Genomic DNA, 26,442 nt, shown 5'->3' with positions numbered 1-26,442 from the left:
TTCCATCACCTGGAGTAACGTGGAGGCGTGTGTCTACTGAGATCGGTCGCAGTGGTGGTGAACAGAGGAGAATCGTCTGCTGGTCAAGTCTGCCAGGCTTTGGCCTCATTTGCGCTTCCAGCCAGACAGGGTGACAGGCAATTTGATGCCACGGAGTTGGTTGATGCCACCAATGCCAACTTTCTGACTAAGCTACTGCCTATCGGAGGTCCCCAGGTGCCCTAGATTGGTCGTTGGCTGAAAGTTGGAGGGCAAGAGGAACATGAACGTTAATCGACGAAAGTATTCAAGAACGACTATTTCTGTAATGCCTTCTCAAACTACCTTAGTATAGGTACAACACGTTCGTTACCCACCCAGTCGTGTCTCAAAAAACGCCATGTCAATTGCTGCCCCGGATCCTTGCTTATGATAAGAATCTATAACCCCTCATGCACTACCTCGCCATCTGTACGAGGTAGAAAAGCAGATATGAGACTCAGAAATCAAATCGGCTCGAAACCGCATTTTTTTTACACTGCTCTCAGGTCCACTGACCTAAATGGTGGTGGTCGAGTGCAGGTCTGGGTTCATTGTTGAAAACACAATTCATCACAGTCCCTTGAAAAAACAGGGCGTTACCTGAAATTCATACTACACACTTTTAGAGAAAGCAAAGGGGATGAACCCCTGGTGAAATGGCTGCACGAGCCGACATCACTTCTTCCGAATCGGGCATGAGTTTGCAGCAGTTTTTGGCGGGATCGCTTATTGGGGAAAGTAAGCATGGTGGCATAACAGAGCCACTGGAAGGGGCGCAGGGACGAACGGCGAAGATCTGGACGCCATAATAGACATGGTAATCCCCATAAATTGTTCTCGTGTTCAAGATCTACAAGCTCGAAAATGCTCACAGTGTACTCGGTCACAACGCCAGGATCAAATGCTATATAACTCATTCCCATACCCTATGCCCATGCCCATACCCCTGCTCCACTTTTGTCACGATATGTTTGATGCAGCCCGCTCCAAAGCCAAGTACTCTGACCTGCTCTTCAAGCAATGTTATCTTGGTCGACGAGGGCTAGCTATCCCTGCACTCTTCAAGGCTGGTGGCGCAGGTAGGTCCTTCATCGGAGGAGCTGGTAACGGCCCAGTTGGAGGAGGCTGTCGCACAGTGAACGGTGGACTCATCAACGGATTTCTGCCATTGATAATATTGCCGCTACTACTCGTCCTGGGGGGAAACATCGGTCTTTGAGAAGGCTCAATAGCCGAAGCAGGCTCAGGAATATTATCACGGTCGTTGTATCCCAGGCGGTTAGCACGAGGACCAATTCCGTTGGGCGCATCTCGGGTTTCCAAAGACAAATGCTGTAACGATAGCGGCGGCGGCGGCGATCTCTCCACAATGCCGGTCGGTGTCCCTTGAAAGCTAAACTGTGGTGGCGCGACGGGGATGTTGCCAGAGGTTGGACTCGCATACTGCTTGGCCGTCACAGGGGTGCCACGGGGATCGCCAGCAAATGAGGCCGTAGACGCCGATGAGGTTGTATGAGAGCTGTCTGAGCTTGTCCCATCACTTTTCAGCGATTTTGGTGCAGGAGGTGCCAAGTAGGATTTTCGGTTGTGTCGCTCCATCATCGAGACGGCCCATTCCTGCAGATCCACAGGCGTCCTCTTCGCAGCCTGCAAGAAGTTGTCTCTGTCATAGAGCTCCCGGGGGGTTGGTCTCTCGTCAGGGTTCTTGAGCAGACACTTGGCCACAAAGTCCTCCAGGATAGACGGGAAGGCCTCACTCTTTGGGAGTTTGGGTGCCGGTTCGTGTACTATGGTCTGCAAAAGATCAAGAATTCCCATTGGTCCAGCACTTGCTCTGTCGCCCGCGGCAGAATCGCTCGAATCAAATGGGAATCTTCCAATTGCCAGTTCCATTACTGTCAACCCCACGCTCCAAACGTCGGACTTGATGGTGTATGCTCCGCCCTGAATTCGTTCAGGGGCCATGTACGTTGACGTGCCAACAAACGTGTTGGCCACCGAGTTGACTGTCTCTGTAGCCACGCCAAAGTCGCATAGTTTGATCATTCCTCTAGAATTGACCAGGACATTTGATGGTTTGATGTCTCGGTGCATGATTCGGTGGGCTTCGTAAAGGTATACAAGACCTCCCAGGATGGATTCTGTAATTTTGCCTAGTACGTCCACACGTGTGGGTCCAAAGTCTTTCGATATGCGATCCAAGGATCTGCAAGCCGTCAGTTCAGCAGGAAGGGTAGCATCAGACCACAAGTGACTCACCCGCAATCCATATATTCCATGCACAGCACAATGTCCCGGGCTTCATTCTGAAAAGCTCCGTAGTATGTAATGACGTACGGCGAGCTGCAGTCGGCGCCAACTTGTAATTCTCGAACAATTTGCTTACGGACATTTTCTTTTGCGTCGACTCGGATAACCTGTGTTCCCTCTCAGCATCAGGTCAACCTCCAGCCGAAGGGCCGGGACATACCTTTCTTGCCATGATCACTTTGGTCGAAGCATGCATGACTTTACTGACAGTACCCCCATTGCCAGCACCCAACTCTTTCAGCACGATCAGATCTTCACTTCTGAGGTCAAGTTTGAATTCCAAGCCAATCTCCAAAGTGTCGGTCCTGTCACTCTCGGAATTTCCAAGCGCCCCTGGTATCTGTGCATCGCCATCGGAGGGTGCTGTTCGAGGAGCCGGTGCATTCAACGCCAACCCTTTGACATTCTTCCTTTTCAGCGTCCGGGCTTTGAACGCGTCCGACATGGTGTGAGAATATTTCTTGGGTGATGGTAACAACGGTCCGGCAACAAGGCTAGTGAGGGAGGAACGGAAGTCGAAAGAGGATATACAGTAGGCTTCGGCGGGACTGCAAGTGTGATATGCAGACAGGACAGAGAAGAGAGGCGGCTATGTCAGACCCCAAGGACAATGCCAACTAAGGCCATCAGGCGCTTAGACGGATGAATAGCTGGCTGCTTTCTTTGAGCCTTTAGTCGATTGACCAACGCTGGACAGTGAAAAGCTGTGAAAATATATCAAAACACCCTGCTTTGAACCTGCCGTGCGGGTGAAGAGATTGTCAGTTGACAGCTGCTGAAACTGAAATCACGCTGAAGATAGGGGTTCAAGCGCTTCAGCACGGTTGAGAAAAGCACGCGGTCGTGAACTGAAGAGGCGATATCTGTCAATAGTGCATGGCATAGGCCAGTAGTTCGCCAATAGGTGTCAATAGGAGGTCAAGCGCAAGCGCCTATTCTCACGCTTCAAGTCAGAAGTTCCCCATGTTCTAAAAGAACCGCAAGCAGACGGTTGATTCGATTCATGTGAGGAGAAGGACGCAGCCAATCGCCGAAAGCGACCGACCCACCCATCCTTTGTACTTAGTACCTTGGCCCATGGTGATCCTGCTGAGATGCGGCAGCTTTGCCGAGCCCGTGATTTAGCCGGAGCGTTAAGTTTGTGTCTGTTCCTTGGGGGATTTCGCAGGCTGGCAGGACATTTGAGCAACCGTTGCTGTCGCTTTCACCGCGACGTTACTGTCTGCGGATCGGTCATAATCCTCGAATCATCTCAATTTACCGAGTCTGCTGCTTGCGCTTCGCCCTCGCATAAACATGGACCTCATCGATGATCGCGCAGTTCTCGGTGATGAAGAGGAGGACGAATCCTTCGATGAAGACACGGGTGAAGCAAGACCAAAGTCAACTGGCGCGAACGGACACTTTGATGATTCCTCTGAAGAAGAGGAAGAGGACGAAGATGAAGAGGCTGCAGCCGAGGTAAAATCTCTCTCTATCAACACCCTCTGAAATCCCAAAATCTAATGTTTATGCCAGGTTGCCAAAGACTTCATTGTTGACGAGGACGAAGAAGATGAAGAAGCCCGCCGCGAACGAAGACGAGAACGAAAGAAGCGACGCCGCGAAGAGCGCGAAGATGAAGATCTCGATGAAGAGGATTTGGAGCTCATCGGCATGAAGCCCACTGAAGAACCAACCGAATCAAAGTTCAAGAGACTCAAGCGAGGCCCTCGAGAAGACCGTGACGCGCAACAGCATTACGGTGTCAATGATATTTTCGGTCATTCCGACGAGGAAGAGGAGGCGGTTGACTACAGTCGGCGGAGTCGTCAGGACCGACGAGGGCTACAGGACGAGTTTGACGATTTCATCGAAGAGGATATCTTCTCAGACGAAGAGCAACAACGGCAACGTGAAGATGAAGAAGTGGCCAGACATAATCGTCGTGGGATCGCGGAGCTGGGTATCGCTGATGCAGCCGGGCTCGATGAGCAGGCCCTGGAAGACTTTCGCGCGGCCTTTGGTGATGGAACAGACTACGACTTTGCTCTAGAGAAGGAGGAAGAGGCTGACGAAGAGGAAGCCAAAAAGGACAAGAACCTTCATCTGAGAGATGTCTTTGAGCCTTCGCAGCTGGCGGAAAAACTACTCACCGACGAGGACAATGAAGTTCGATTCACCGATATACCCGAACGTCATCAGCTGGCCCGGAGACCATACCGCGACCTTGAACTGACCGAAGACGAGGTCAAAGAAGAAGCACTGTGGATAGCCAATCTGATCCTACCCTCGAAGGGGCACGATGAGATCCACCACGAACCTTTCAGACGCGCTGTCGCAGATAATCTGGACTTGATGACTCGGCAGGACTTTGAACCGCCGTTCATCTACATGCACCGAAAAGATTATCTACTGTTCCCACAGACTAAGGTGGTCGGTGTGCAGGAAGATGGGAGTCCGAAAGTCATCGACGACACCGTCAAACTTCTCAACCAGAAAGATCTGTGGCGCATACTGGAGCTTGATCTAAAGTATCGAGCGCTTATCGAAAGGAAAAGAGCGCTACAGAAGACTTACGCGGATCTGCATTCGGCCAGTGTACCGGAAGACACCACCTTCGAACAACTCCTACCCCGGGCTGCTACGATGGAGGATCTTCAGGATTTACAGGACTATCTATATTTTGAGTACGCTTCGCAGCTCAAAGATCTGGCGCTGACCTCGAATGGCGAGACCAATGGGGTGAGCATGTCTCAGAAGAAAGCATCGACCAGAAGTGTTTATGAGGAAATTCGTGCCTCGAAGGCATTTGGTCTCGTTCGCGCCTTTGGTATTACTGCGGACGCATTTGCGCGAAACGCCGCCAGGGAAGGTGTTCGGACGTACACAGAGGATCCCTCTGACAGCCCCGAGAATCTTGCTGATACAATGGTTGACGATGAATTCCCTACTGGCGCTCGAGTGCTCAAGGCTGCCAAGGCCATGTTTATTGAACAGTTGGCAACGAACCCACGGATTCGACGTCTCATCAGAGAGAAAATCTTTCCCCAAGGGGTTATTGATTGCCATCGTACCGAAAAAGGCCTTCGCAAGATCGACGAACAACATCCTTATTACGAGTTCAAATACCTTCGAAACCAGAAGTTATTTTACTTCAGTGATCGACCCGACTTGTTCCTCAAGATGCTGAAGGCCGAGGAAGAAGGCTTAATCGAGATTCGGGTCCGACTGCCAGGACTGGATGCATTCAAGAAAGAACTCAACAAGCACATCGAAACAGACAATTATTCTACTGTAGCAGATGCGTGGAACCAGGAACGTCGAGAAGCGGTGTCAATCACTGTTGACAAAATTATGAAATTGATGGCCCGATCGGTCAAGGAAAACCTCAAGGAACAATGCGAAGCGACCATTGGAAATGACTGCCGCGACGAATTCTATGCAAAACTTGATCAGGCACCATGGAAGCCGAGGGGTTTGGCTAAAGGTACCATTCCGCGGGTTTTGGCCATGACCAATGGTGGCGGGACCGTTGGACGCGATCCTATTTACTGGGCCTATGTCAGTGATGAGGGCAGAGTTCTTGAGCACGGTCAGTATAAGGAGCTAGGCCCCGGCAACCGAGAACGCGGCATCCCCGACGGCAAAGACGTCGACGCGCTCTTGGAAGTTATCCGAAGGAGGGAGCCTGAAGTCATCGCTGTCTCAGGATGGTGTCCCGACACCCGCAAACTTCTAGCAAACTTGACCACATTGGTCAGCAACCATGACCTTCGTGGCGCGACATACACGGATGACGATGATCAAGATCGAAGCGACCTCTTGGACGTCATTCTGGTTAACGACGAGGTGGCGCGTATGTCGAAATCTGGCGATCGAATGAAAGCCGATAACCCAGGAGTTCCTGAAATGGCTCTCTACTGTGTTGGACTTGCGAGGTACATGCAATCACCCCTCAAAGAATACGCGGCTCTAGGACGAGACATTGTATCCATCAACTTCCACTCTGCCCAGAACCTGCTGCCACAAGACAAATTACTGAAGAAACTGGAAACTGCTCTTGTGGATACGGTCACCATGACCGGCGTGAACATTAATGAGGCTGTGACTGATCCTGGGTTGGCAAATCTGCTTCCCTACGTGGCTGGTCTTGGGCCTCGAAAGGCTTCACATCTGGTCAAAGTGATCAACCTCAACAATGGCTTTGTCAGGGCTCGAGAGGATTTGCTGGGTCTCAACGATAAACACCAGGCCATGGGACCCAAAGTCTGGGCCAATGCGGCATCTTTCTTATACATCGACTTCGAGATGTCAGATCCAGACTCTGAATATCTAGACAACACGCGTATACATCCCGAAGACTACGATATTGCTCGGAAGATGGCAGCTGATGCACTCGAACTCGATGAAGAAGACATTGAGGCCGAGAGACAGGAGGGAGGATCGGGAGCAATTGTGCGCCGCTTGATACGAGAAGAAGCGCAAGAGCGTGTTCATGATCTGGTTCTCGAGGAATATGCCGCACAGTTGGAACAAAACCTCAACTCCAAAAAGCGCAGCACACTGGAGAATATCACCGCTGAGCTCAACGATCCCTATGAAGAATTGAGAAATCCGTTCCGGGTCAACCTTGGTGAGTCCGAGGTGTTCACAATGCTCACAGGTGAGACGAGGGAGTCCCTGCAGAGAGGCATGAATGTTCCCATGACGCTGAAGAGAGTCACCGATGATCACATGGAGGGCAAACTCGAATGCGGCTTGGACGCGGTGGTTGAAGATCGCCAATGGGCAGACCCTGCCTTGTCACCAAAGCAGCTGTACAACATCCACCAGACTGTTCAAGCTCACATTACCTCGATCAATCGCAAAGACTTTATCGTCACAGTGAGCTTGAGAGACGAGCAGGTCAAGAAACCATTCAGGAGATACAATCACAACGATCGGAACTACGACGAATGGGATGAGCGCGAAGAGGTGGCGGACAAGAAGTTGCTCGAAGAGAAAACGGACTTGGGCAACCGGGTCACCCGAGTGATCAAGCACCCTCTCTTCCGGCCTTTCAATTCGAAACAAGCGGAAGAGTACCTGGGCAGCCAAAACCGTGGTGACGTTGTGATCCGGCCGTCGTCAAAGGGCAACGATCATCTTGCGGTGACCTGGAAAGTGGCCGACGGCATCTTCCAACATATCGATGTGCTCGAATTGGACAAAGAGAACGAGTTCTCTCTGGGACGAACTCTGAGGATAGGTGGAAGATACAACTACTCGGACTTGGATGAACTGATTGTGCTGCATGTCAAAGCCATGGCCCGAAAAGTGGACGAGATGTGCAACAACGAGAAATTCCAGAACAAATCCAAGGCCGCATTAGGTGAGTTTGAGTTCCTTGTGAGCTTGATATGAGACATGACTGACGCTCAAAACAGAGGAGTGGCTAACCACCTATACCAACGCAAACCCCAAGCGCTCCATGTACCAATTCTGCCTCAACCGTGAACGACCCGGCCAGTTCCACCTTGTCTTCAAGGCGGGCCAGAACGCGAAGCTCATGGACTGGAGCGTGAGGGTAATCCCACAAGGGTTCGAGTTGATGAAACAGCCCTATCCCACGATGAAAGATCTGTGCAACGGCTTCAAGTTGATTTTCCAGAACATGCATGAGGCAGCGGCAATGGGCAGACCCATGCGAAGATAAAACCTCTGGGTATTTGGGATGGCTGAGTGTACCTGAAGACGGCCGCATATTGGTTGTGAATCTACAGCATACCGGCGAACCGTCTTGTTTTTGGAACAAAGAGCGGGTCTCCGATTGGCACAATTGTATTAGTACCGACATGATCCGGGAAAATGGGTTTAGATATGAATGGCATGGACTGACAGATATGCTGGCTGGCTGGTCAAGAGACAATCTGGTTCCCGTCACAAATGTTCCCAGAGAAAACTTGGCGCAGTTTATAAGTCCTCATGTCCCACCAACCTATGTGTATGCTACATGTCCTTTCTTTTTCAGCTCGTGTCTGTCTTGTTACACGCCCTTGTTAGCTTGTGTGCCTCTGACTGGACACTATTTTCAGCATCGAGCAGTTCAGTGGCTGCAGTTGATGGCACCAATTGGGAGCATCTCGTCAAGGTCTGACCTCGCATTAGCTCCTTCACCTTACTTCGACTGTGCCTGACCCTTGACCTCTTCGTATGTGGTAGGAAGCAGCTTACAGAACTACACCATGACCTCCCAGATGATACAGGAATCCTGCAGCTTTGCAGTGTTGACAACTTCCACGAATTCCATCCTCTAAGACTCGTAAAGAGCCGTGCACTTCGCGAAACGTTGGACCGTCAAGAGAACAGAAACACACTTGTGTTATGGGTGCTGGAAGGGCCTAGGGTAGGCTTGGACTTACCGGCAGTGGCGGTGAGTCTTGACTGTCGAGTCTCCAGGAGCAAGCGACATGATTTACATCAAATGGCAGCGATGCTCATACTGAGACATTCATCAGGCCGACTAACTGACCCGTCGCTACGATCCCTCGTCCTTCTGATGCCTCAGCGACAAGAAGACAAGAGACAATATGAAACTGCTGTACTCCGTCGGTTCAGCCTCGTTGCTGTTGCTGCAAGCCATCTGTGTCACAGCTGTTCCAATGCCCAGTGTTGTCCCTGGCAGTTCATGTAAATGTGTATGTTTGCAAGAAGGCTGAGTTCTCCATGTGTGGAAACATCTCTGACCACATGGCTATCTAGGTTCCTGACGACAAGTGCTGGCCCTCTGATGCCCTCTGGAAACTCTTCAACCTCACGGTTGGCGGAAACTTGATTACAACACAGCCTGTTGCGGCCTCTTGCTATCCCGGTCCTGCCTTCAATCCAGCTCAGTGTGCTTACGTTGATATCAATTGGTCCAGTGCTACATTCCAAGCAGATCTTGCCATCGGGCTCTCATATCCAACGAATATCACCTGTGCCCCTGTCAATTTGACCGTAGGCAACACTCCCCAGCAAACCTGCGCGCTGGGAGTGAGCCCGAGTTATGCAGTCAATTGTACGGACATACGACACGTCGCTTTGGCAGTTGTCTTCTCCAGGCTGTTCAACATCCGTCTGGTGGTGAAAAACACCGGCCATGATCAGCTTGGGCGCTCTGAAGGCGCCAACGGCCTGGAAATCTGGATTCGCCATCTTCGCAGCGGCATTACTTTCCAGAACACGTTCAAGCCTTCTACTCGTTGTACCGCAAGCAAATGGACTGGAGGCGCGTTCAAGATCGCAGGGGGTTACACGTGGGGAGATGTGGGCGCTGAAGCACAGAAGCACAACGTTGTTATCGTCAATGGTGGTACCCCGTCTGTCGGTGCCATTGGAGGCTGGATGCAGGGTGGTGGTCACGGGCCTGCGTCCCGAGACTACGGTCTCGGTGCAGATCAAGTGTTGGAGCTGGAGGTCGTGCTTGCTGACGGGACCCTCGTAATAGCTAATGCGTGCCAACACAGCGATCTCTACTTTGCCCTTCGCGGTGGTGGCGGCGGCACGTATGGCATCGTGGTATCGAGCACGGTCAAAGCCTACCCAATGGTCAATGTCACAGTTCAACATCTGGCCATGTTCCCCTTGAGCGCAGACACCTCTGGACTTCTGGACGCTGTTGCTATCTTATACTCATGCTATCCTGATCTCAACGACGCAGGCTATGCAGGCTATGGCCAGTGGTCAATCAACAGCCCAGCACCCATCTTCGCCAATGTGACCACTGGTTACCTCCACGGCTTCCGCATTTTTAACGCCACCATTGAGCAAGCTCAGACGGCCTTCGACGTGACCCGATCAAGACTGGCTCCCTTGAACCTGACCAGCGTCTTCATCTCTGAGAGTTATGCCTCGTATGCAGACTACTGGACATATTACCATGTCGAATCCGGTGTCGAACCGCCCGTCGGTCTGCCTGCGTACGGAGCTGGAAGCAGACTATTTGACCGTCCGTCGGTGACGCAGAACTCGAGCGCCCTGCGCAGTATGGTTGAGACCATCGCCGGCACGCCCAAGCAGTTGACGACCAACAACCTTGAACTCGTCGGCGGCGGGCAGGTGTTTCGGGACGCCTCTGACCCTTTCTCGGGCGTCACCCCAGCCTGGCGCACATCGTACTTTAGCAACATCGTCGCCCGGATCCCGTCGTCTCCCAACGCCCGGCAAGCAGAACTGGACGAGAAGCAACGCGACATCACGACCGTCAAGGTTCCCGCCATGAAGAAGCTGGCACCCCACACGGGCGCGTACATGAACGAAGCCGACCGATTCGACCCGGACTGGAAGGCCGATTTCTACGGCCCCGGCCACCACTACGCCAGGTTGTTGGCCATCAAGAGAAAATACGATCCGCACGACCTCTTCTACTGTCCCACGTGTGTCGGGAGTGACGCCTTCGAGATGGCGGCTGAGGGTGGCAGGCTGTGCCGAGTCAGGCGCGAGGATAATGAAGAGCAGAACCCAATGTGAGCGAGGCTGGAGAAGAAGGTGGGTTTGCTATTCTTGTTCAACACTCTCAAAGAATATTGTGTCGGGGTAAGGGAGGGTCAGCTATATGAACAGAGTACATACATAGCTGATGGAGAAACCACAAAGCACATGTCAAGAGAGACAATAACTCGTAGAAAATAAACTGCCACTTTGGTCGCCGTGGGAGGGTGTCTCGGTTGGAGTCTGAGAAAGACGGTCTCGCTACAAAGACAAATACATCTATTCAATCTATTTCGTCTACTGGACCACGAAAACATGTTTGATATACTACTACCGGCCGGTACGCTGCCCCTTCGCCATCTCTGCTCTATAGTTTCCCTCTAGAATGCTTATGCGTGGGCTCAGCTTCAACGGGAGGGCGGTCTCGCTTCCGGTCCGTGAACGGATAAGGGTTGATGTCGACCTTGTTCAACGGGTTGAGCTCGCTGGCTCGACGGAACAGATCGGGGTAGACCTGACCGTCGTACCGGCCCAGAGAACTGTCGAGCAGCCAGTCGGGAAGTTTCCACGAATCCACCAGACGGACGGCGTGTGGACGGATGCGTTTCAGCAAAAGGGGCAGGTTGTTGCGAGACAGATCCTCGACTTGTGCGACCGTGAGGGTCCCGGAGACGTAGAATCCCTGGGGTTCCTTGGTGATCAGGTCGGTCGCGAAGAGGCGGAACAAGTCCCATAGCACATTGGCGGACTGGGGTCCCAGCTGGGTGTTGGTCCGTGGGTTCTTGAGCTCGACGGAGAAGTGGTGGACGGCCAGGAACTCGGCGTGGGCGCGACACAGTCTCCAGTAATCGGGGAGCAGCTCGTTGTGGGCAGTATGCTTCTCGTCGATTTGTTCCAGAATCTGGAAGGTGTAGAATGCGGCTCTCCGTCCGAATATCGAGACAATGTCCTGGTCGTTGTCGAGATCGTAGTTGACGGTCGCTCCCCCTGGACGACGAAAGGCTTGGAGATTGTCCACGGTAAACCCTGGAAGGGCGTTGCCGCGCAGGACAGATCGGGCGGCATTGATCAGCTAATTAAATGGCTCTGGCGTCAGTGTTTTTCCCAACAGACTTTGAACACATGGATGAGGAAAAACCCACATAGCGGGACCCCTGTGAAGACAGGATGTAGTTGTCGCCGTCGAAGGTCATGGTTGGCAGATACTCGGCGTACCAAGAACCAATGCCACTGAACAGCGAGTAGCCGTGACCACCACAGGCTCTCCGGGCAGTTTCCAAGCCTTCCGCTGCCGTGATGCTTGCAAACACCTTAAGTACACACGACGTACTGTGCATTTCGGCAAAAAGATCCTTTTCCTTTGGAGTCTCCGACAAACTCCCCCCTTGGCCTGGCAATGACTCTTTGGCCAGTCGATAGAGGGTTTGCATGGCGGTCCCGGTAAATTGAAGGGCAAAAGTTGCCGCGACTAGGGGCAAGAGACGTGCGTGCACAGTGGTATAGTCGAGAACCTGCATCTCCGGCCCTTCTGGGAGAGGTTGAGAGGTCTGAGGATCGCGAGCTCGAAACTGTCGTCGGACGGCAGAGTAACGGATGGCGATGGTGGTGCCCCTTGCCAGACCCCGGGCTGCATCCGCAGCCACTCTCATGCGTGCATACGTGACTGTGCCATACACCAACCCTGGGGCTGCCGGCTTGATATATCTGCTTGTGTCTGGGTCGACCCTCGAGAACCTGCAAGCAGACGGCGTCAACGGCCGACGATCATGGTGTGGAGGATTGCGCTAGGGGAGCGGGGGGTTGGGTACCTGGCCAACATGTTGACATGGGGAATCTTGACATTGTGCAAGAGTAAGAAGCCGTTGTCCATCGTGCTATGAGGTGTCAATGGTTTGTCAGAAAGGCAGCACTTCATCGAGTTGATTTACTTGTAGCCCATCTTCGGCCCTATGTCCCCCACGTAGACCCCCTCCAGAGGCTGGTGCGACGTCAGATCTCGCAAAGGGCATATGAATGGATGAGGCCCGTAAGAACGTCCTTCGATGACCAATTGCGCCATGACCACTGCGTAGTTTGCTGTGCGGCCCAGCGTGCCAATCCACCATTTTGAGGCCGTCAGGAAGGGCGAGTTCAAGACAAAGGTTTTGTCGTGAGGGCACCACGTCGCCCGTGTCTCTAACCCTTGGACATTGGATCCGTGGCCCAATTCGGTCTGTGCATAGCAGCCGATGATTTCAAAGTTCAGGGCTTTTTGAAGGAATAAGTCATGTTGCTCCGGAGTACCTTGGTCTCGCAAAGTCGTCTGAAATACCCAAAGATTTCGTGTCATCATCATATCAGCCTCGACACCAGTAGAAATGAAAAAAAAAACGGCTAAGAGCAGACCGCAGCAGGCCTGACAAGGCTTCACTCACAGCCTCAGGGTGGTGAGGCTTACGATGAACATGCCCCAGTGCAGGGCGTAAGGGACCGCTTCGCCTAACAGCTCAAGGGCTGCCCACAACTCATCATCGGTCCATTTATGTTGGATTTGGAGGGCAGCAATGCGCTTTGCTCTGACAAGGGCTTTCTTCCATCGCTCCGTCCGGCCGTCGTAATAATTGCTCGTCTTTTCGAAAGCTGGATCAGCCTCGAGGATCTGGAGAAGCCGCTCTTGTCTTTCCAGATAACCCTCTGGATAGAAGAATCGTGCGATCTGATCAGTGTCAATGGTGGACTTTGCTCGTTCGCCGGCCAGGGAACTTGACCCCTGGGGCTCTGACGGCGTCAAAGCCGCAACCCACGGGGGCAGCATCGGATTCCAGGTTCAAAATTCAAATCAAATGAGCCAGTCACACCACAGTTGGAGCTGGGAAAAGGAGTCCACAATGTCGATGCCCCGAAGGAAAAAGCAATTCGAAGATAGTGGGAGACAAGTATTTATGGCGCACCCTCTCAAACAGTGGTCAATATGACCGAGGTACAAGGCTGGGGTAAGCAACATCTTGGCCTGGCACAGTCGCTGAGTATGTGAGAATGTATATTGATTGCTTCCCCTGGGTAGGAGGGCCGTAACCGAGGTCTTGGTTCGCAGCATGGTGGAATCTGGGAGTCTGCAAATCTGTACCGCCGAAAAGCTGGATTGCCGAAGAAGCGCCAGACCATCAAACGGCTTCGTTTGCTAAGTCTCGAAGGAGGTGCGAGACCGGAAGCTCAAGATTGACTGGTTCTGTTGCATCTGTTGGCGGACTTGACGTGGTTGGGAGAAAGGAAACTTGACCGGCTGATTGATTTCGTCAAGTCCCCACGTGACTATGGCGTCCCTAGCTACAAGTGCGCACCCAAGCCTAGTGCAGCCCCAAAGAACCCACACAGGTTGTTTCTCCATGGACACCTGGGCACCTACAAGTTGGCGCCATGGTGCCCACGCCTCCCCAGGTCATTCTTAAATGTGCGAAGAACAGTAGTCCCAGACTGCGCCTGGAGATGCTGCGCCCCTTGAAATCTATCATTTCAGGTCTGTTTCATCTACACGCATCACATACTTCTTTGCACTCGCCCTTCCCTGCTGCAGATTCCTCAGTGCTACTGGCAGACCTCTCAACCCGTTTGCCACAATCTCAAAGGGATGCGCAGTGAGCCAGCCATCCATCAGTCCCCTCGCCAGGACACTCGAATAGACGGCTCCAAAATCATGCCCATGTCCGCCCGGATTGAACTTGATGCCCGACTTTGCATCGACAGGGAAAGTCCCGGTATGGACATAGCCCACGTAAGTGAGCGAGGTGAGAATCTTTTCAGCCACAAGCCCATAGTCCTTCTCGATGAGGACGAAGGTCGCGTGTCCATTGGGGGCAAGCAATCGAGCCATCAGTTCTGGAGATCCATGCTCCGAGATACAGTCGAAAGCGTGTCTGACAGATTCAATACCTCGCTCTTTCAGTGCTTGACGCACCCGGGTTATAATGTGCTCTTCACCCTCACGATAGTCGACAACCACGTCCCCTTTCGACCGATGAATCAAGGTCTCCACCACGGTCTTTCCACTACCGGCGATGGCGATGATTGGATGAATATTTGATCTGCAAGCGAGCTTCAACACAAAGGCCCCAACAGCGCTCGAAGCGCCATAGACAATGAGCGGATTCGGAACGGTGGCCGGCTCCCATGGTGGTGTCAATTGCAGGCAGTGGTAGAGCCCAACAGCCGCCGTGAATGCAGCAAGAGGGATAGTTGCTGCCTGCCCACGCAAACAAAGGATCAGCCTGTTTGCTGTAGCCTAACTGAAGGTCTCATTCGTCTTACCTCTTCGAAAGATACGTGGTCCGGCAAATGAAGAGCTGTATGCGCGGGGGCGATGGCATATTCTGCGAAGCTGCCGTGGGCTGTGCGCATCTGATGAAAAGCAGCAACCCGATCCCCTTTCCGGAAACCGACTACCATTTCCCCAACCTGCTCGATTATCCCCGCTATATCGTCTCCCGAATTGGATGGCCTGTTGCTGTATGCCACTGATTTCCAGTCCTTGCTGCAGAATGTCTCATTAGTGGGAATCTCTCCACCATTGAGAGCGGCTCTTTTCAGAAAGATGATGTGCTTTTTTAGGTCTGGGTACTCACGGATTACACCCCGTGCAAATCACCTTGATCAAAAGTTCCCCTTGTCCGGGACCGGGGACTGGGGACTGAATGATTTCCACCTCCAGGGAAGGTTGAACAATGGCTTCCAACATATCGATCCTCGGCATCGGGGCTTATTTTGGTGATTCCCAGACCCGATGATATAGATCAAAGAGGTAAGTTTGGGTCGATCGTTTGTTTGCTGTTTGCACGGCTGACCGCCATCGAAGTCGCTTCAAGTGCTGCTCTGTGCTTTCAATATAACCCTATTGTTCGGTGTTCGTGTCAATCCCGGCTTACTTGAGCAACTATAAACAGATTTTTCCTCGGTGAAGGACGGTCAACCGCTCGTTGATGGGGTGGCCCTCATAACGACCAAACTTGGCATATAAGGGGTAACACCTCCATGGCGAGAAGGGGCGACAAATCTGGAGAGAGCACTCTTGAAGGAGACGTCGATAGTCAACATGTATTGGCCATTCGCCCTTCTACTTACCCTCCTGGTTGTCTATGTTGCCCTCAGACCGTCCACCGAGTCTAACCTCCCAAACGGTCCTCGAGTACTTCTCAATGAGAAAGATCGCCGCACCAAACTTCACCTCTACCTCGCTCTGTGGGCAAAAACATACGGAGACTTCTTCTCATATCGAATAGGCCACTCTACCGCAATCGTGCTCAGCAGTATGCAAGCTATTGAGGAGCTACTGATCAAGAAGGGTCACATTTACAGCTCGCGCCCGACGAGTTCGTCCCAGGCAGACATCATTACCGGGAAGGCAAGGATTGTGAATATGCCATATGGAGAAGAGTTCAGGGTACTGTCCACCTATCTTATATCAGTTTGAAACGCAGGTCGAAGAGAACTGATTCAACCCATAAACACCGTAAAATCATCCATACACTTCTCGGAATACAGAACGCAAAGATCTTCCTCCCTTATCAGGAGTATGAGAGTCGCCAAACTCTGAGAAACCTGCTGCACAGTCCCGACCTCTTCTACTCGGAAATGTCGCGGTACTCGGCCAGTGTGACGTTCTCGCTTTTGTAAGTGCCGCTTCATGATTGTTGAAAGAAATTTATTATCGTGACCTGGGGTCGTGAACCATTCCTAACACATTGGGATTTGCTCCCACAGAGTTGGCGCTCGCTTTGACCGCTCGGATGCATTCCTCCCAACGTAAGTCGGCGCCTCCATTGAATTCTCAACGACGCCTTCCCGTGGGTTGCGCGGTTCAGAAACAAAGTCCACTCGGGGCTAAAAGTATCGCAGGATAATTGGTGAAATGATGCAGAAATTTTTTAACAGTATGTTCGAGACATCTGGGACTACTGTGACCGATCCAGATTCTAATCAGCCCAAGATATCACGCCGGGAGCCTGGCTTGTCGACCTCTACCCCTTCCTGGACTATCTTCCTGGATTCCTTGCTCCCTGGAGGTCCCAAGCATACTCTATTCATCGCGAATTGCGCAACTTCTGGAACGTCTTCTTCCATTCTATCGAAGAGCGAGTTAAGGAAGGTACTGCGCCGGACTGTTTTCTGAGCAGATTCATACGAGATCCCGAATCGCAGCATCTGAGTGAGATTGAACGGATCACTGTGGCGGCCGAGCTCCTCACGGCGGGCACGTAAGTTCTTCTGGCCCACACAAATGTTCGCTTTTCTCTCGTCTAATGGTTGGGCGCTTACGTGGACCATTCAGCGAGACGACAGCAACGACCTTGCAATGGTTTTTCAAGGTGTGTGCTATACAGTCGGAATGGATTGTCGAAGCCCAAAAAGAGCTGGATACTGTCGTTGGGAGAGATCGCTTGCCCGATTTCAGTGACAGGGAAAGTCTGCCATACATTACAGCTGTGGTTTCGGAACTTCATCGATGGGCATCCGTCACACCATTGGCGTTCTTCCATGCCACCTCCCAGGACGATACGTACCGCGGCACCACCATTGCCAAATCCACAGTGGTGATCCCGAATACGTACGCTGTGCATCACTCGGATGAGTACTTTGCGAACTCGTCTGCGTTTCTTCCAGGACGGTGGCTTTCGCCCGAAGACCCACGGCACGTCCACGACGGTGCAAAGACGGCCAATCACCTCGCATTCGGCCTCGGGAGAAGAGAATGCCCCGGCAAGCATGTTGCGGACTCGAGCCTGTTCATTGTTATCAGCCGGATTCTGTGGGCCTTTGACATTGAACGTGGCAACCCTCCCCCAAGCGATGAAACAGGTGAGTCATGCAAGAGTGGCTTGGCTCCTCTCTAAATCTCCCTTCTCAGCCTCTGTCACGGGATCATGTCGGGAATTGAAGACGGAAAGCTCGAGCTAACAGTGGCCATCTTTCGTTTAGTGGGAGCACTTCCAGTTCTAGGTTGCGCCCCGTTCAAATGCAGAATAACTCCTCGGTCGGAAGATGCTGCGAGAAAGATTCGCCGATTTGCAGACCACATCGACCCGGGACTACACGTGGAGGACGGGAGTACCTACGATGCGCAGGTGCAAGCTGTATTGAGTCAAAGTCGGATCTGAGTGGAGGTCGTTGATGAAAATGTAACAAACCACACCACACAGTATTGCAAAGTGCAGTATAGAAATCGATCGAGGCGACCTGACATAGATCAATGAACAACACAGACACCGGCGTCAGGTCTTTTGCAGAAGATGGCACTAAACCATGGAGACACACCGAATATGGAGCAATCGTCGCTCCCCACCTGGCACGTCTAGCGTCTCTTCCCTGCTCTTCTTCCTATGCCAGCCCTTAGGGGAATACGACTGGGATACAGACCTACTGATAGGGGCTTCAAGAATGCAGAACAGTCTGTATCTGTGTGTACTTATATGGTATCTAGGCGGGGGCTGATTATATGGTCACGTGCTGAACAACGACAAGGCTGAACCGCCCCCTTTTTCCTCACATGAGGTTTTAGTCTCTCGACGACTTCAATTTTCAAAGCACAGTGCATGATGGAGAGATTGTATCTTCTTTCATTTTTCTCATACTTTGTATTCTTCACACCCTGTTTCTTTTCCTCCAACTGAGAGTGTTCTCCCCCCCCCCCCCCCCCCCCCCCCCCCCCCCCCACCCCCCCTGGGCTTTACTTTTAGTCACTGCTTTGAAAAAAAGTGACATACCTTTCCCCTCTTGATCGGGTGGACTAGCGAGAGCCCAGCTATCCCTGTGGACCAGCTGTATGTGGAGGTGTAAACTACGGTGGTGGTGGTGGTGGTGGTGGTGAAGAGGAGTTACAGGTAATCGTACACCATGGCGGTGTAGACGACGAAGAAGAAGACGGTTGGGGTGCGAAAGAACATCTTGGTGGGCCGAACGAGAGCCTTTGTGATGGTGGTGCGCGGCGTGTCCCCGGTCGATATCTTGGACTGGTACTGAAAGTCGCCTGTCTCCCTGCGGAGGCGCGCGGCCTTTCGTTTCAGCAGTACGGGGGCGTAAGTCTCGCGCAACCCTAGGAAGCTGAGTACGGTGGCTACGCCCAAGAGAATCGTGATGCACTTGAACACCCACCGCTAACCGGCCTCGTCGGCGAAGGCTTGAGGCATACATTTATATGTATACTCTCAGTGTCCACCCTTGATATCTCACATATATATGTGCCCTGGATTGAATCAAGTGACGAAAGGATCGAAAAATTGCCACTAGCGTGCAGGCATATAGCCAAAACATAATAATCAGTCACAGCTATGTAGGGAACAATAGTCAATATGCAACTGGGATCCCGAAGCATAAACTACTCGTAGTTCCTGACAACGGCATTCAAATCGCACCCCTATATAGCTCGCCCAGTCCTCGCGGCGCGATCCCTCGTCATCGGCTATGCCACGATACAACATCCCAGTTCAGGTCGTCGCCCTCAACTTCCCCTCGACGATGCCCGCGGCCGCTGCTGGGGCGCGGTGGATTTGTACAACCTCGAGCCCGACGCTGTCGAACAGTTTGCGGAAGTCCGCCTCGGTCCGCTCCTTGCCGCCCATGACCATGCACGCGACGTCCAGCGCGGCCGTGTGGGCCTCCTTATCTGTCATGATCTCCGGAAGTAGCATGTCGGCGATGAGGACGCGCGAGTCGGCCGCCATGGCCGGGATGACCTGGTTGAGCGCTTTAGCGCAGAGTTCGTCGCTGTAGTCGTGGAAGACTCGTCGGAAAAAATACGCTTTGGCGCCTGTGCGGGATCAGTCAGTCAGATATGTAGCCCACCAGCTTGCATACAAATCTCGAGATTGGCAGAACAGCAAGAATCCAGACCTGTAGGGCCTCTTAATTTTTGTCCTAGACCCAGAGGACTCACCTTTGACAGGCTGCTCGGTCCAGAAATCGTGCTCCATCAGCTTGACTCCTTCGGGAGGAATCTTCTCTTTCTCAGCCATTGCTATCACATCCGTTTGATCTTGTAAAACCACATTTCGGGGATCAAGCTCCTTGTACTCGTCCAGGACCTTCTTTAGGGTGTTTCCTACTCCACCACCGATATCCACCAGAGCAGCTCGGTCGGGGGTTTTCTGCAACTCCTCTTCGGTTAATTTCAGTTGATTAAAGTCGTAGTATCCAATAATGGGGACCAAATTGTCGCCCATTTTCAGCCCCAGCTGGAATGTCTTCAACTTCTCCGGATCTTTGGACATGATCTCCCACGTCGTCAACCCAGAGTCGCTTGCGTTGTGGTAGTCCGAGTATGGATTGACGTAGAAAGACGTCGGCTCCACGGCCCCATGCTTTGCCAGGTATGTAGGAAGGTCCGTCATGGGCTGGAGGAAGTGGTCAAACATCAAGGTAAAGAACATTCCGGGGAAAGAAGTATACGCCTGGGAGAACTTGGTGGATCCATAGGTGCCATCGTTGGACGACTGGGTTATGAATCCCGAAGCAACCAGAGGGCGCAGTAGTCTTTCTGGACACCATTGTGTCAGTTTCACCCCCTAACCAACTGACCTTCTCTGCTCAGGCGGGATCATGGTGACTTTATCACCAGCAGAGACTCAAAGCAGAACAGAAGCCTTACCAAGCAGCGCATCCTGCACACCGGATACCTCACTTAACTCCTTTGAGCTGATGGTCTTTCCTTCTTCGACTGGCATCTTCTCAAACACCTTAAGGTCCAATAGCGTACGGATAGAGACCAACTCGGCCATTTGCAACGAGTGGGCTTGTACCATCATTCCTGGGTCCATTAGAGAATGCATAATCTTCCTAGTGAGGCTGACAAGAGCCGCTTTCGGTGCGAGAGACGCGGCATCATGGCCTGTGGTAGGCACGTAGTTGTTAGTGAGTTGTGAGAGCTCATTAACGAGTGAGACGAGATCCCCAGCCATTTTAGCCGGCCACCGTGATCCGATTGTGTGCTTGGAAAATTGGATAGTAGTGTCCTTTATGTCAGAGGATAGGCACGAGGCCCAAGAGGTGTGTCTTGGTGACCTCTTACCCAGTTCTTCGGCCGAATGACAGATTCAGATCGATAGGAAGCTGTTGGGTAAGTAACAGACGTTGTCTTTCACTCCCCCGGTGGGCGAAGTGGTAATTGAAACCATCAAATACCTCAGACAGTAGGGACACAGCGGTTCCCACATAAGTGCATAGCGGCCCTCCGCCGAATGGACGTGGTTGTCAATAGACAAGTCATTCGCTGGGCGGAAGTTCCAGTGGGAGCATGTACCCTTCACAACCTGTTTCATGCAAGTCGAGGCCGTATTGCCAGCGCATCGCCAAGTGAGACGAGGTACATGGGCTCAGTTACGGATTTTGACGCATCATTGGCGCTGTTTCGGTTCGAGCAGATGGAATCGTCAGATTCACTAACGCCCTGCATGCGGCGAGCCTCTGGAAGAAAAGAATGACATGGTCTGACAGAGAAAAGACACCATCTCGGACTGAATAGCGACCGGCAGATCAAGTATGTATACAACTCGACAAGAAGCTAGTATCACTGACAAGGATAGGAATGCCATCACGCCTAAGTAGAGAATAAATGCCCACTTATGACATCGGCTCGGCGGGTGGTGACACCGGTGGATGCGCCTTAGGTGCCTGCGTCGGGCCTAATTGATCCGCAGGCCCCAGTGCGTCTGGGCATCTCCCAATGTTGCAAGGACTTGCATGTGCATGCGTTGGTCAAGAATACAGGTTTGAGACTGGTTGAAAAGGGAAGCGAAACCCGAGACAGATCAAGTGTGAAAATATACATCACTTCCGGTGTTACTGACTAGTTACAAGAATGGCTCGGACGAGGGAGTCGTTGCACAAGAGATAGAATATAGAGCCCGTCGTCCAGCCTTCTGAACAGCCTCAAACGCCTCCCTGTGGCCGGAGTAGCGCTGGTGTCTTTGAGTCGAGATAATCCTTACTGCCTTAACCACCCATAGAAATCAGTCCCTCCTCTGTGCCCGGAGGGGTTCAGTAGCCTATCCAAATCCCCCAAACTCCGTGTGTTCCCAGCATAGTCTTGCTAAGATCCAAAAGAATGTGCCCTATCCTTCCCAGCGTAAAATTCAACCCAAAATCAAGCAACCTTCAACGTGGACTCATCCATTCATGCTCCTGTCCTGAGGCGCCGTCCGGACCGACATTGCTGTCGTGTGTATCATAGCTCGGTTCGTATATCATATTCTCGAGTAATCCATCCCCGGGTGTATTCAAGGCATCATTGCCTCCGCCTCCTCGTCCGTTACAAAGATCTCAGCCACTGGGCAGTGGTCCTCGTCTCCAAAGTCTCCGTCGTAGAGTTTCTTTCGACCCCGCTCCCCATAGCGTCCAAGCATATAGCTCGGCAAGAACAACTCATCATTCCATGTAAACCCTTGGCTATATTTTGTGTATGTGATCAGTCGAGGAGGCTCGTCGGGATCGTCGTGATGTGCATTCAGGTTAATGGACTTGTACGAGGAGGAAGAGAGCATCGAAGGACCGAGTGGAGAGGAGGAAGCGTTAAAGAGCATTGGCATGCTGCTGGGTGGTGGTAAGCCAGCCTTGTGCTTGTCTTTCCGCTGTGATGTGCTGGGCTGGTCTTTGGAATGCATTGAGCTAGGCAGACGGACCCCCTCGCCCGGTGAGGGAGCAATGTTATGGAGCAGATGTTGAGGACGTGTGAGAATAGGACTGTAGGACCAAGGCGTATCTTGGTCAGATCCGGAGCCTAACGAGGATGGTCCAGCATCTGAAGAATCGGCTCGTTCCGCGTTTTGGAGGTAGCGTTCACTTCGTCGACGTCGATTCGACGGGGAGTAATCTCCAGAATTACCAGGATGTAAAGGTATCTTGATGGCACGGGAGCCGGGAGGAGGAGGAGGAGCAGAGGAATCAGCCATTTTGTAACCACACCGCCTGCGGAAGTCGACAAGGCCTAGTAATGAAGGCAAGTGAAGAGGATTATAGAAACGCCTTCCACCGAGCTCCGATAACAGCAAAGGAAATCACCAGCCTGTAAGTGATTACCTGTATGTGATGTACATGAGAGTGGTGTGGACTGGGAAGAAGGGTCTCAACGTGTTTAAAAGAAGGGTTGGGGGAGGGCACTTGAATGCGAATCATCCAAGGTCACGTTGACAGATTGAGTCACCGCCCGAGTCACTATTCGAGTCAATCAATGATGCTGCTGTAATGATGCCGGCCACTGCCTGGCGCCGCCTGCGGGTGCCTCGCTCCAGTGACCCCGCATTATTTTCGCGATAACGATAAGACATGCATCAGACCCACCACAATCAAGACTGTGATTGGCTACAGCGGAACAAGGCGGGGTGTTTGTGGTCGCATCATATTAGGCTCCGGGCCTATCATGCACGCTACAGTACAACTGGATTATCCCCAGCACATAAATCCTCCTTAGGCATAATACCATGGTTCATCGAAGACGTGGTATCGATGTCCACGAACACCCTCGCCACGGAACAATGCTGGAAACCTTTGCCCGGGCGGGACTTGTTCTTCTGGAATCCTCTCGTCCGTATATGAAACCGGCTCGCCAACCACAAATTTGCCAACCTGCATTGCGTCAGTCATGTCCAGTCGAAAGTAAAGCAGTGTTCAATGTGCGCTTACCTGGATCTCGGTGTCTGTGATGGTACCCCTGCTGACCCGGGCATAGCCCACACGCTTGATGTCCTTGTACAAAATATACTCGCACCACCGATCCCAATCACGGGCATCAATGTCGTGCATTCCACTCACTTCACTCACATAGGTGTTGTAGTTGCCTTCTCCCGGCTTGACCACGAGGTAACTGAGCAAGATTGCGGGTCGGGATGTCGCCCCCATCCGTTGGGACAAATACTCCGACTGAAGACGTCGATCTTCGGGATCTTCCTCTTGTCCGGAGTGGAAAACAAAAACGTCAACTTGTGTTCCGTAGACATCCAGGGTAGCTTCGATGGCTGGCGCCAGCTCACCGACTGGTGAAGGGAGCAAATGGTGAGTCGAGTTGAGAATGGGGAACTTGGATAGGAGTGCTGAACCCCACGTATGCTTGTTAGGCCCTGGACCATAGTCCACGTACATGCCCAAGTCCTCGGCAAGATATTGTGTGGTATCGCGGTTGCCCATGATAATCCGTTGTAAATCAGACTCCAGCAATCCGACCACATCTAGCTCCAATTCCTTGATGGCATCGCGCATCCTCCGCTCAGATGACCAGTCGTCGTTGTCCAGGGAGAAGTGGATGGTCCAGATACCGGCGGTGATAAGCTTCTCGTCGGGATGGTAGGGTGTATAATCATATGTTGGGAAACGCAAATATGCAATCGAGGCCGTCAACAGCTGTAAAGCAAGCAGAACATGAAGGTAGTAGCTGGTTTGCTTCCTTCCGCGAGGACTCGACTTGCTCTTCGGCTGATAGCTGGAATTGGTGGTCAAAGCAGAAAACACACCCGCTCCGATCAGGAGCATTGTAGTGGTCATCACCCAGTCTGTATGTTCTCGGACTAGAGGCCCTCCGGGGACAAATGCATATGCCACAACCCAGACGTGGAAGAGAACCATGATGTTGTACACAAAGTAGCCCAAGCCAAATGTAGACGCCGGGCTGTGTTGAGCCGCAGAAGAGATAAGCACCGGAGCGACTCCCATCGTGTAGAAAGCAAGCATCAGACCGCCGTAGTAACCGGTCCACTCGCTGTAACATGTTAGTAAGGCTGCGCCAACAGCCCCCAACCCGTAGGCTGTCCACGACCCAAAAAACCCGGGGAGGGCAGCTCCTAGGAATAATCCAAGGCTCATCACGGCAATCGTGACCGCACCGTGAGGAACAGCCAATGGACCTCGCACAGGGTAGCCCTCCCAGACCCAGAGAATCATAGTGCTAGAGTCTGAAAGCAAAGAATGCATGGTAAAAAAGAGGCCGCCCAGACCAAGCGCAGCCAAAACACTTGACCCTTTCTTCACACCTGGAGGAATATAGTCTCCTCCACTGGACGTATCTGGTCGGGTGGATCGCCAAACAGCCGCCAGGGCTATGACCAGACCAGTCTTGTTCCAGCCGCCGATCCCGGAGTGCAGTACCGGCCAGACAGGGTTGTTCGTATGATTTGCGAACTTCGCAATGCTCGACAGCACCAATCCAATGCACCACGCGAAAATTCTCCTCTGAAGCCGAGCCGAATTTCTGCGTTCTGCGTACCATTCTGCTGACCAGGCCATGCAGCCCAACAGGACAGCAAGTCCAACAGTGAACAAACGGTATGCCGGATCCTTCACCAACCAAGCCACGAGTCCGACTAGGGAAGACATATGAAGCCAACGGAGGTGCTTGATCGCAAGAGAGCGAACAAACGGGATGGCAAGAATCAAAGGAGAAGCAGGAACCATGACCATGACTTCGTAACCAGAGATTCCCATATGCCATAGCGGGAAGTACCATATCAGGACGCCGAGGGATGTGAGGATAGACCAGAAGAAAAATCCGTGGAGAATATCGGCAGTCGCATCGAGCATTGCCGGCCAATAGTACGGTCCATCAAAGGTGGAAGTCTGAATTAGAGGGTTTGCGCGGCTGGGGTCTATTAGCAGAGCCAACAGAATAATGTAGTTGAACTCACTCCTTGTCTTTCAGAGCATCCTTCAATAGTTTCGTATCACTAGAGCACTGTCAGTAAATCACCAAGCCAAACTTCGACTTGTCCGTACATTTACGTATTTTGGGAGCAACTGCACGTACCCTCTGGTGGAGCCCTTGACATCTTTGATCACGAATTCAAAGGTTTCATAGTCAAGTGCAGTGACAGCATCAAAAGCCACATCGAACAAGATCAGAGACCATTCGAAGAAAGCGTAGATGGTGTAAGCTTGACAAATCAGCCAATGCCCTAGAATGTGCCTGAGAGACTCACCGCCAGCGACTTTATGGATTTTATGCTGGATAAAGAAGTAGATCAAGGGTACAAGAGTACCAAAGAACAAGCTCGCCAAAATTTTGCGGTATTTGACAGCCTTCGGATTGGGCGGACTCAAGGCAAGGCATCCCAATGTCCACGGGAGCGTAAAAACCAGGTATGAAATCATGAAAATATCATGCCAGTCATGGTCGTCCGTAGATGTAACGTATGTCCATCCTCCACATGTCAATGTTCTTAGCAACCCCGTGGATGCAATTATCGCCGGCAGATTCGAGTTCGGTTTCCTCGTCAGGAAGTACCACAAGGCAACAAGGACAAATCGGGGTCCGGAAGTAATGGCAATGAAGACCATAAAGACCGATCGCTCAGGATATCGATCACCAATGGTGGCCGAAACGGAAGGAAACCATTCATCGGGGTATCCATAGTGTTCGTTCTGGACAATTTTGTGGTAATGGAGGGAAACACCAACAATCAATGCTCCGAGAAAGGCTGCGTATGCGACAACTGTATGCGTCCATGACACCCATTTGCCGTTGAACTGCGAACCGTCAGTTACCTCGAAAAGGAAAACAGCTGTGTTGGGTGCTTACAGAGAACACCACGTCCCCGTCCTTCCTGGGCGCCATTTTGGTGTATCAGCGGGATTAAAAGACTGCCAGCTGCATCTGGAGAAAAAAAAGAGAATGAAAGAGTGACAAGAAGGCGTATGAAAGCTTCAAGAAGTTAATGCTACACACTGCGCATG

The 26,442-nt window shown here is 52.1% G+C and overlaps 10 protein-coding genes across 10 annotated transcripts; 3 read left to right on the top strand and 7 right to left on the bottom strand.

The window, feature by feature from the left end:
- Positions 1-1,044: 1,044 nt before the first annotated feature.
- Z517_11535 (uncharacterized protein) lies at positions 1,045-2,776 on the bottom strand (the record flags this gene model as incomplete). The annotated part of the gene is made up of 3 exons (XM_013423119.1): positions 1,045-2,227; positions 2,281-2,438; positions 2,492-2,776. The coding sequence occupies 3 exons, from the start codon at positions 2,774-2,776 to the stop codon at positions 1,045-1,047; spliced, it is 1,626 nt and encodes a 541-aa protein (XP_013278573.1).
- An 851-nt stretch (positions 2,777-3,627) lies between these two features.
- On the top strand, positions 3,628-8,008 carry Z517_11534 (uncharacterized protein; the record flags this gene model as incomplete). Its single annotated transcript, XM_013423118.1, has 3 exons — positions 3,628-3,792; positions 3,850-7,684; positions 7,740-8,008. The coding sequence occupies 3 exons, from the start codon at positions 3,628-3,630 to the stop codon at positions 8,006-8,008; spliced, it is 4,269 nt and encodes a 1,422-aa protein (XP_013278572.1).
- A 946-nt stretch (positions 8,009-8,954) lies between these two features.
- On the top strand, positions 8,955-10,803 carry Z517_11533 (uncharacterized protein; the record flags this gene model as incomplete). The annotated part of the gene is made up of 2 exons (XM_013423117.1): positions 8,955-8,990; positions 9,055-10,803. The coding sequence occupies 2 exons, from the start codon at positions 8,955-8,957 to the stop codon at positions 10,801-10,803; spliced, it is 1,785 nt and encodes a 594-aa protein (XP_013278571.1).
- A 328-nt stretch (positions 10,804-11,131) lies between these two features.
- On the bottom strand, positions 11,132-13,558 carry Z517_11532 (uncharacterized protein; the record flags this gene model as incomplete). Its single annotated transcript, XM_013423116.1, has 5 exons — positions 11,132-11,836; positions 11,907-12,498; positions 12,573-12,638; positions 12,693-13,066; positions 13,202-13,558. The coding sequence occupies 5 exons, from the start codon at positions 13,556-13,558 to the stop codon at positions 11,132-11,134; spliced, it is 2,094 nt and encodes a 697-aa protein (XP_013278570.1).
- Positions 13,559-14,251: 693 nt separating this feature from the next.
- On the bottom strand, positions 14,252-15,490 carry Z517_11531 (uncharacterized protein; the record flags this gene model as incomplete). Its single annotated transcript, XM_013423115.1, has 3 exons — positions 14,252-14,983; positions 15,049-15,271; positions 15,363-15,490. The coding sequence occupies 3 exons, from the start codon at positions 15,488-15,490 to the stop codon at positions 14,252-14,254; spliced, it is 1,083 nt and encodes a 360-aa protein (XP_013278569.1).
- Positions 15,491-15,829: 339 nt separating this feature from the next.
- On the top strand, positions 15,830-17,891 carry Z517_11530 (uncharacterized protein; the record flags this gene model as incomplete). The annotated part of the gene is made up of 7 exons (XM_013423114.1): positions 15,830-16,177; positions 16,222-16,406; positions 16,498-16,539; positions 16,633-16,667; positions 16,724-16,991; positions 17,066-17,592; positions 17,713-17,891. 7 exons carry the CDS (start codon positions 15,830-15,832, stop codon positions 17,889-17,891), a joined length of 1,584 nt encoding a protein of 527 aa, XP_013278568.1.
- Positions 17,892-18,608: 717 nt separating this feature from the next.
- Positions 18,609-18,920, bottom strand: Z517_11529 (uncharacterized protein; the record flags this gene model as incomplete). The annotated part of the gene is made up of 2 exons (XM_013423113.1): positions 18,609-18,826; positions 18,893-18,920. The coding sequence occupies 2 exons, from the start codon at positions 18,918-18,920 to the stop codon at positions 18,609-18,611; spliced, it is 246 nt and encodes an 81-aa protein (XP_013278567.1).
- A 297-nt stretch (positions 18,921-19,217) lies between these two features.
- On the bottom strand, positions 19,218-20,687 carry Z517_11528 (uncharacterized protein; the record flags this gene model as incomplete). Its single annotated transcript, XM_013423112.1, has 3 exons — positions 19,218-19,540; positions 19,667-20,266; positions 20,378-20,687. The coding sequence occupies 3 exons, from the start codon at positions 20,685-20,687 to the stop codon at positions 19,218-19,220; spliced, it is 1,233 nt and encodes a 410-aa protein (XP_013278566.1).
- A 1,317-nt stretch (positions 20,688-22,004) lies between these two features.
- Positions 22,005-22,676, bottom strand: Z517_11527 (uncharacterized protein; the record flags this gene model as incomplete). The annotated part of the gene is made up of 1 exon (XM_013423111.1): positions 22,005-22,676. One exon carries the CDS (start codon positions 22,674-22,676, stop codon positions 22,005-22,007), a length of 672 nt encoding a protein of 223 aa, XP_013278565.1.
- A 514-nt stretch (positions 22,677-23,190) lies between these two features.
- Positions 23,191-26,323, bottom strand: Z517_11526 (uncharacterized protein; the record flags this gene model as incomplete). The annotated part of the gene is made up of 6 exons (XM_013423110.1): positions 23,191-23,349; positions 23,407-25,351; positions 25,398-25,436; positions 25,517-25,643; positions 25,689-26,235; positions 26,288-26,323. 6 exons carry the CDS (start codon positions 26,321-26,323, stop codon positions 23,191-23,193), a joined length of 2,853 nt encoding a protein of 950 aa, XP_013278564.1.
- Between the last annotated feature and the right edge of the window lie 119 nt (positions 26,324-26,442).

This window comes from Fonsecaea pedrosoi (assembly GCF_000835455.1).
Source record: "Fonsecaea pedrosoi CBS 271.37 unplaced genomic scaffold supercont1.8, whole genome shotgun sequence".
Lineage (NCBI taxonomy): Eukaryota > Fungi > Ascomycota > Eurotiomycetes > Chaetothyriales > Herpotrichiellaceae > Fonsecaea > Fonsecaea pedrosoi.
Note: the sequence above shows the minus strand (reverse complement) of the source record. Positions and strands in the feature narration are given on the sequence as shown.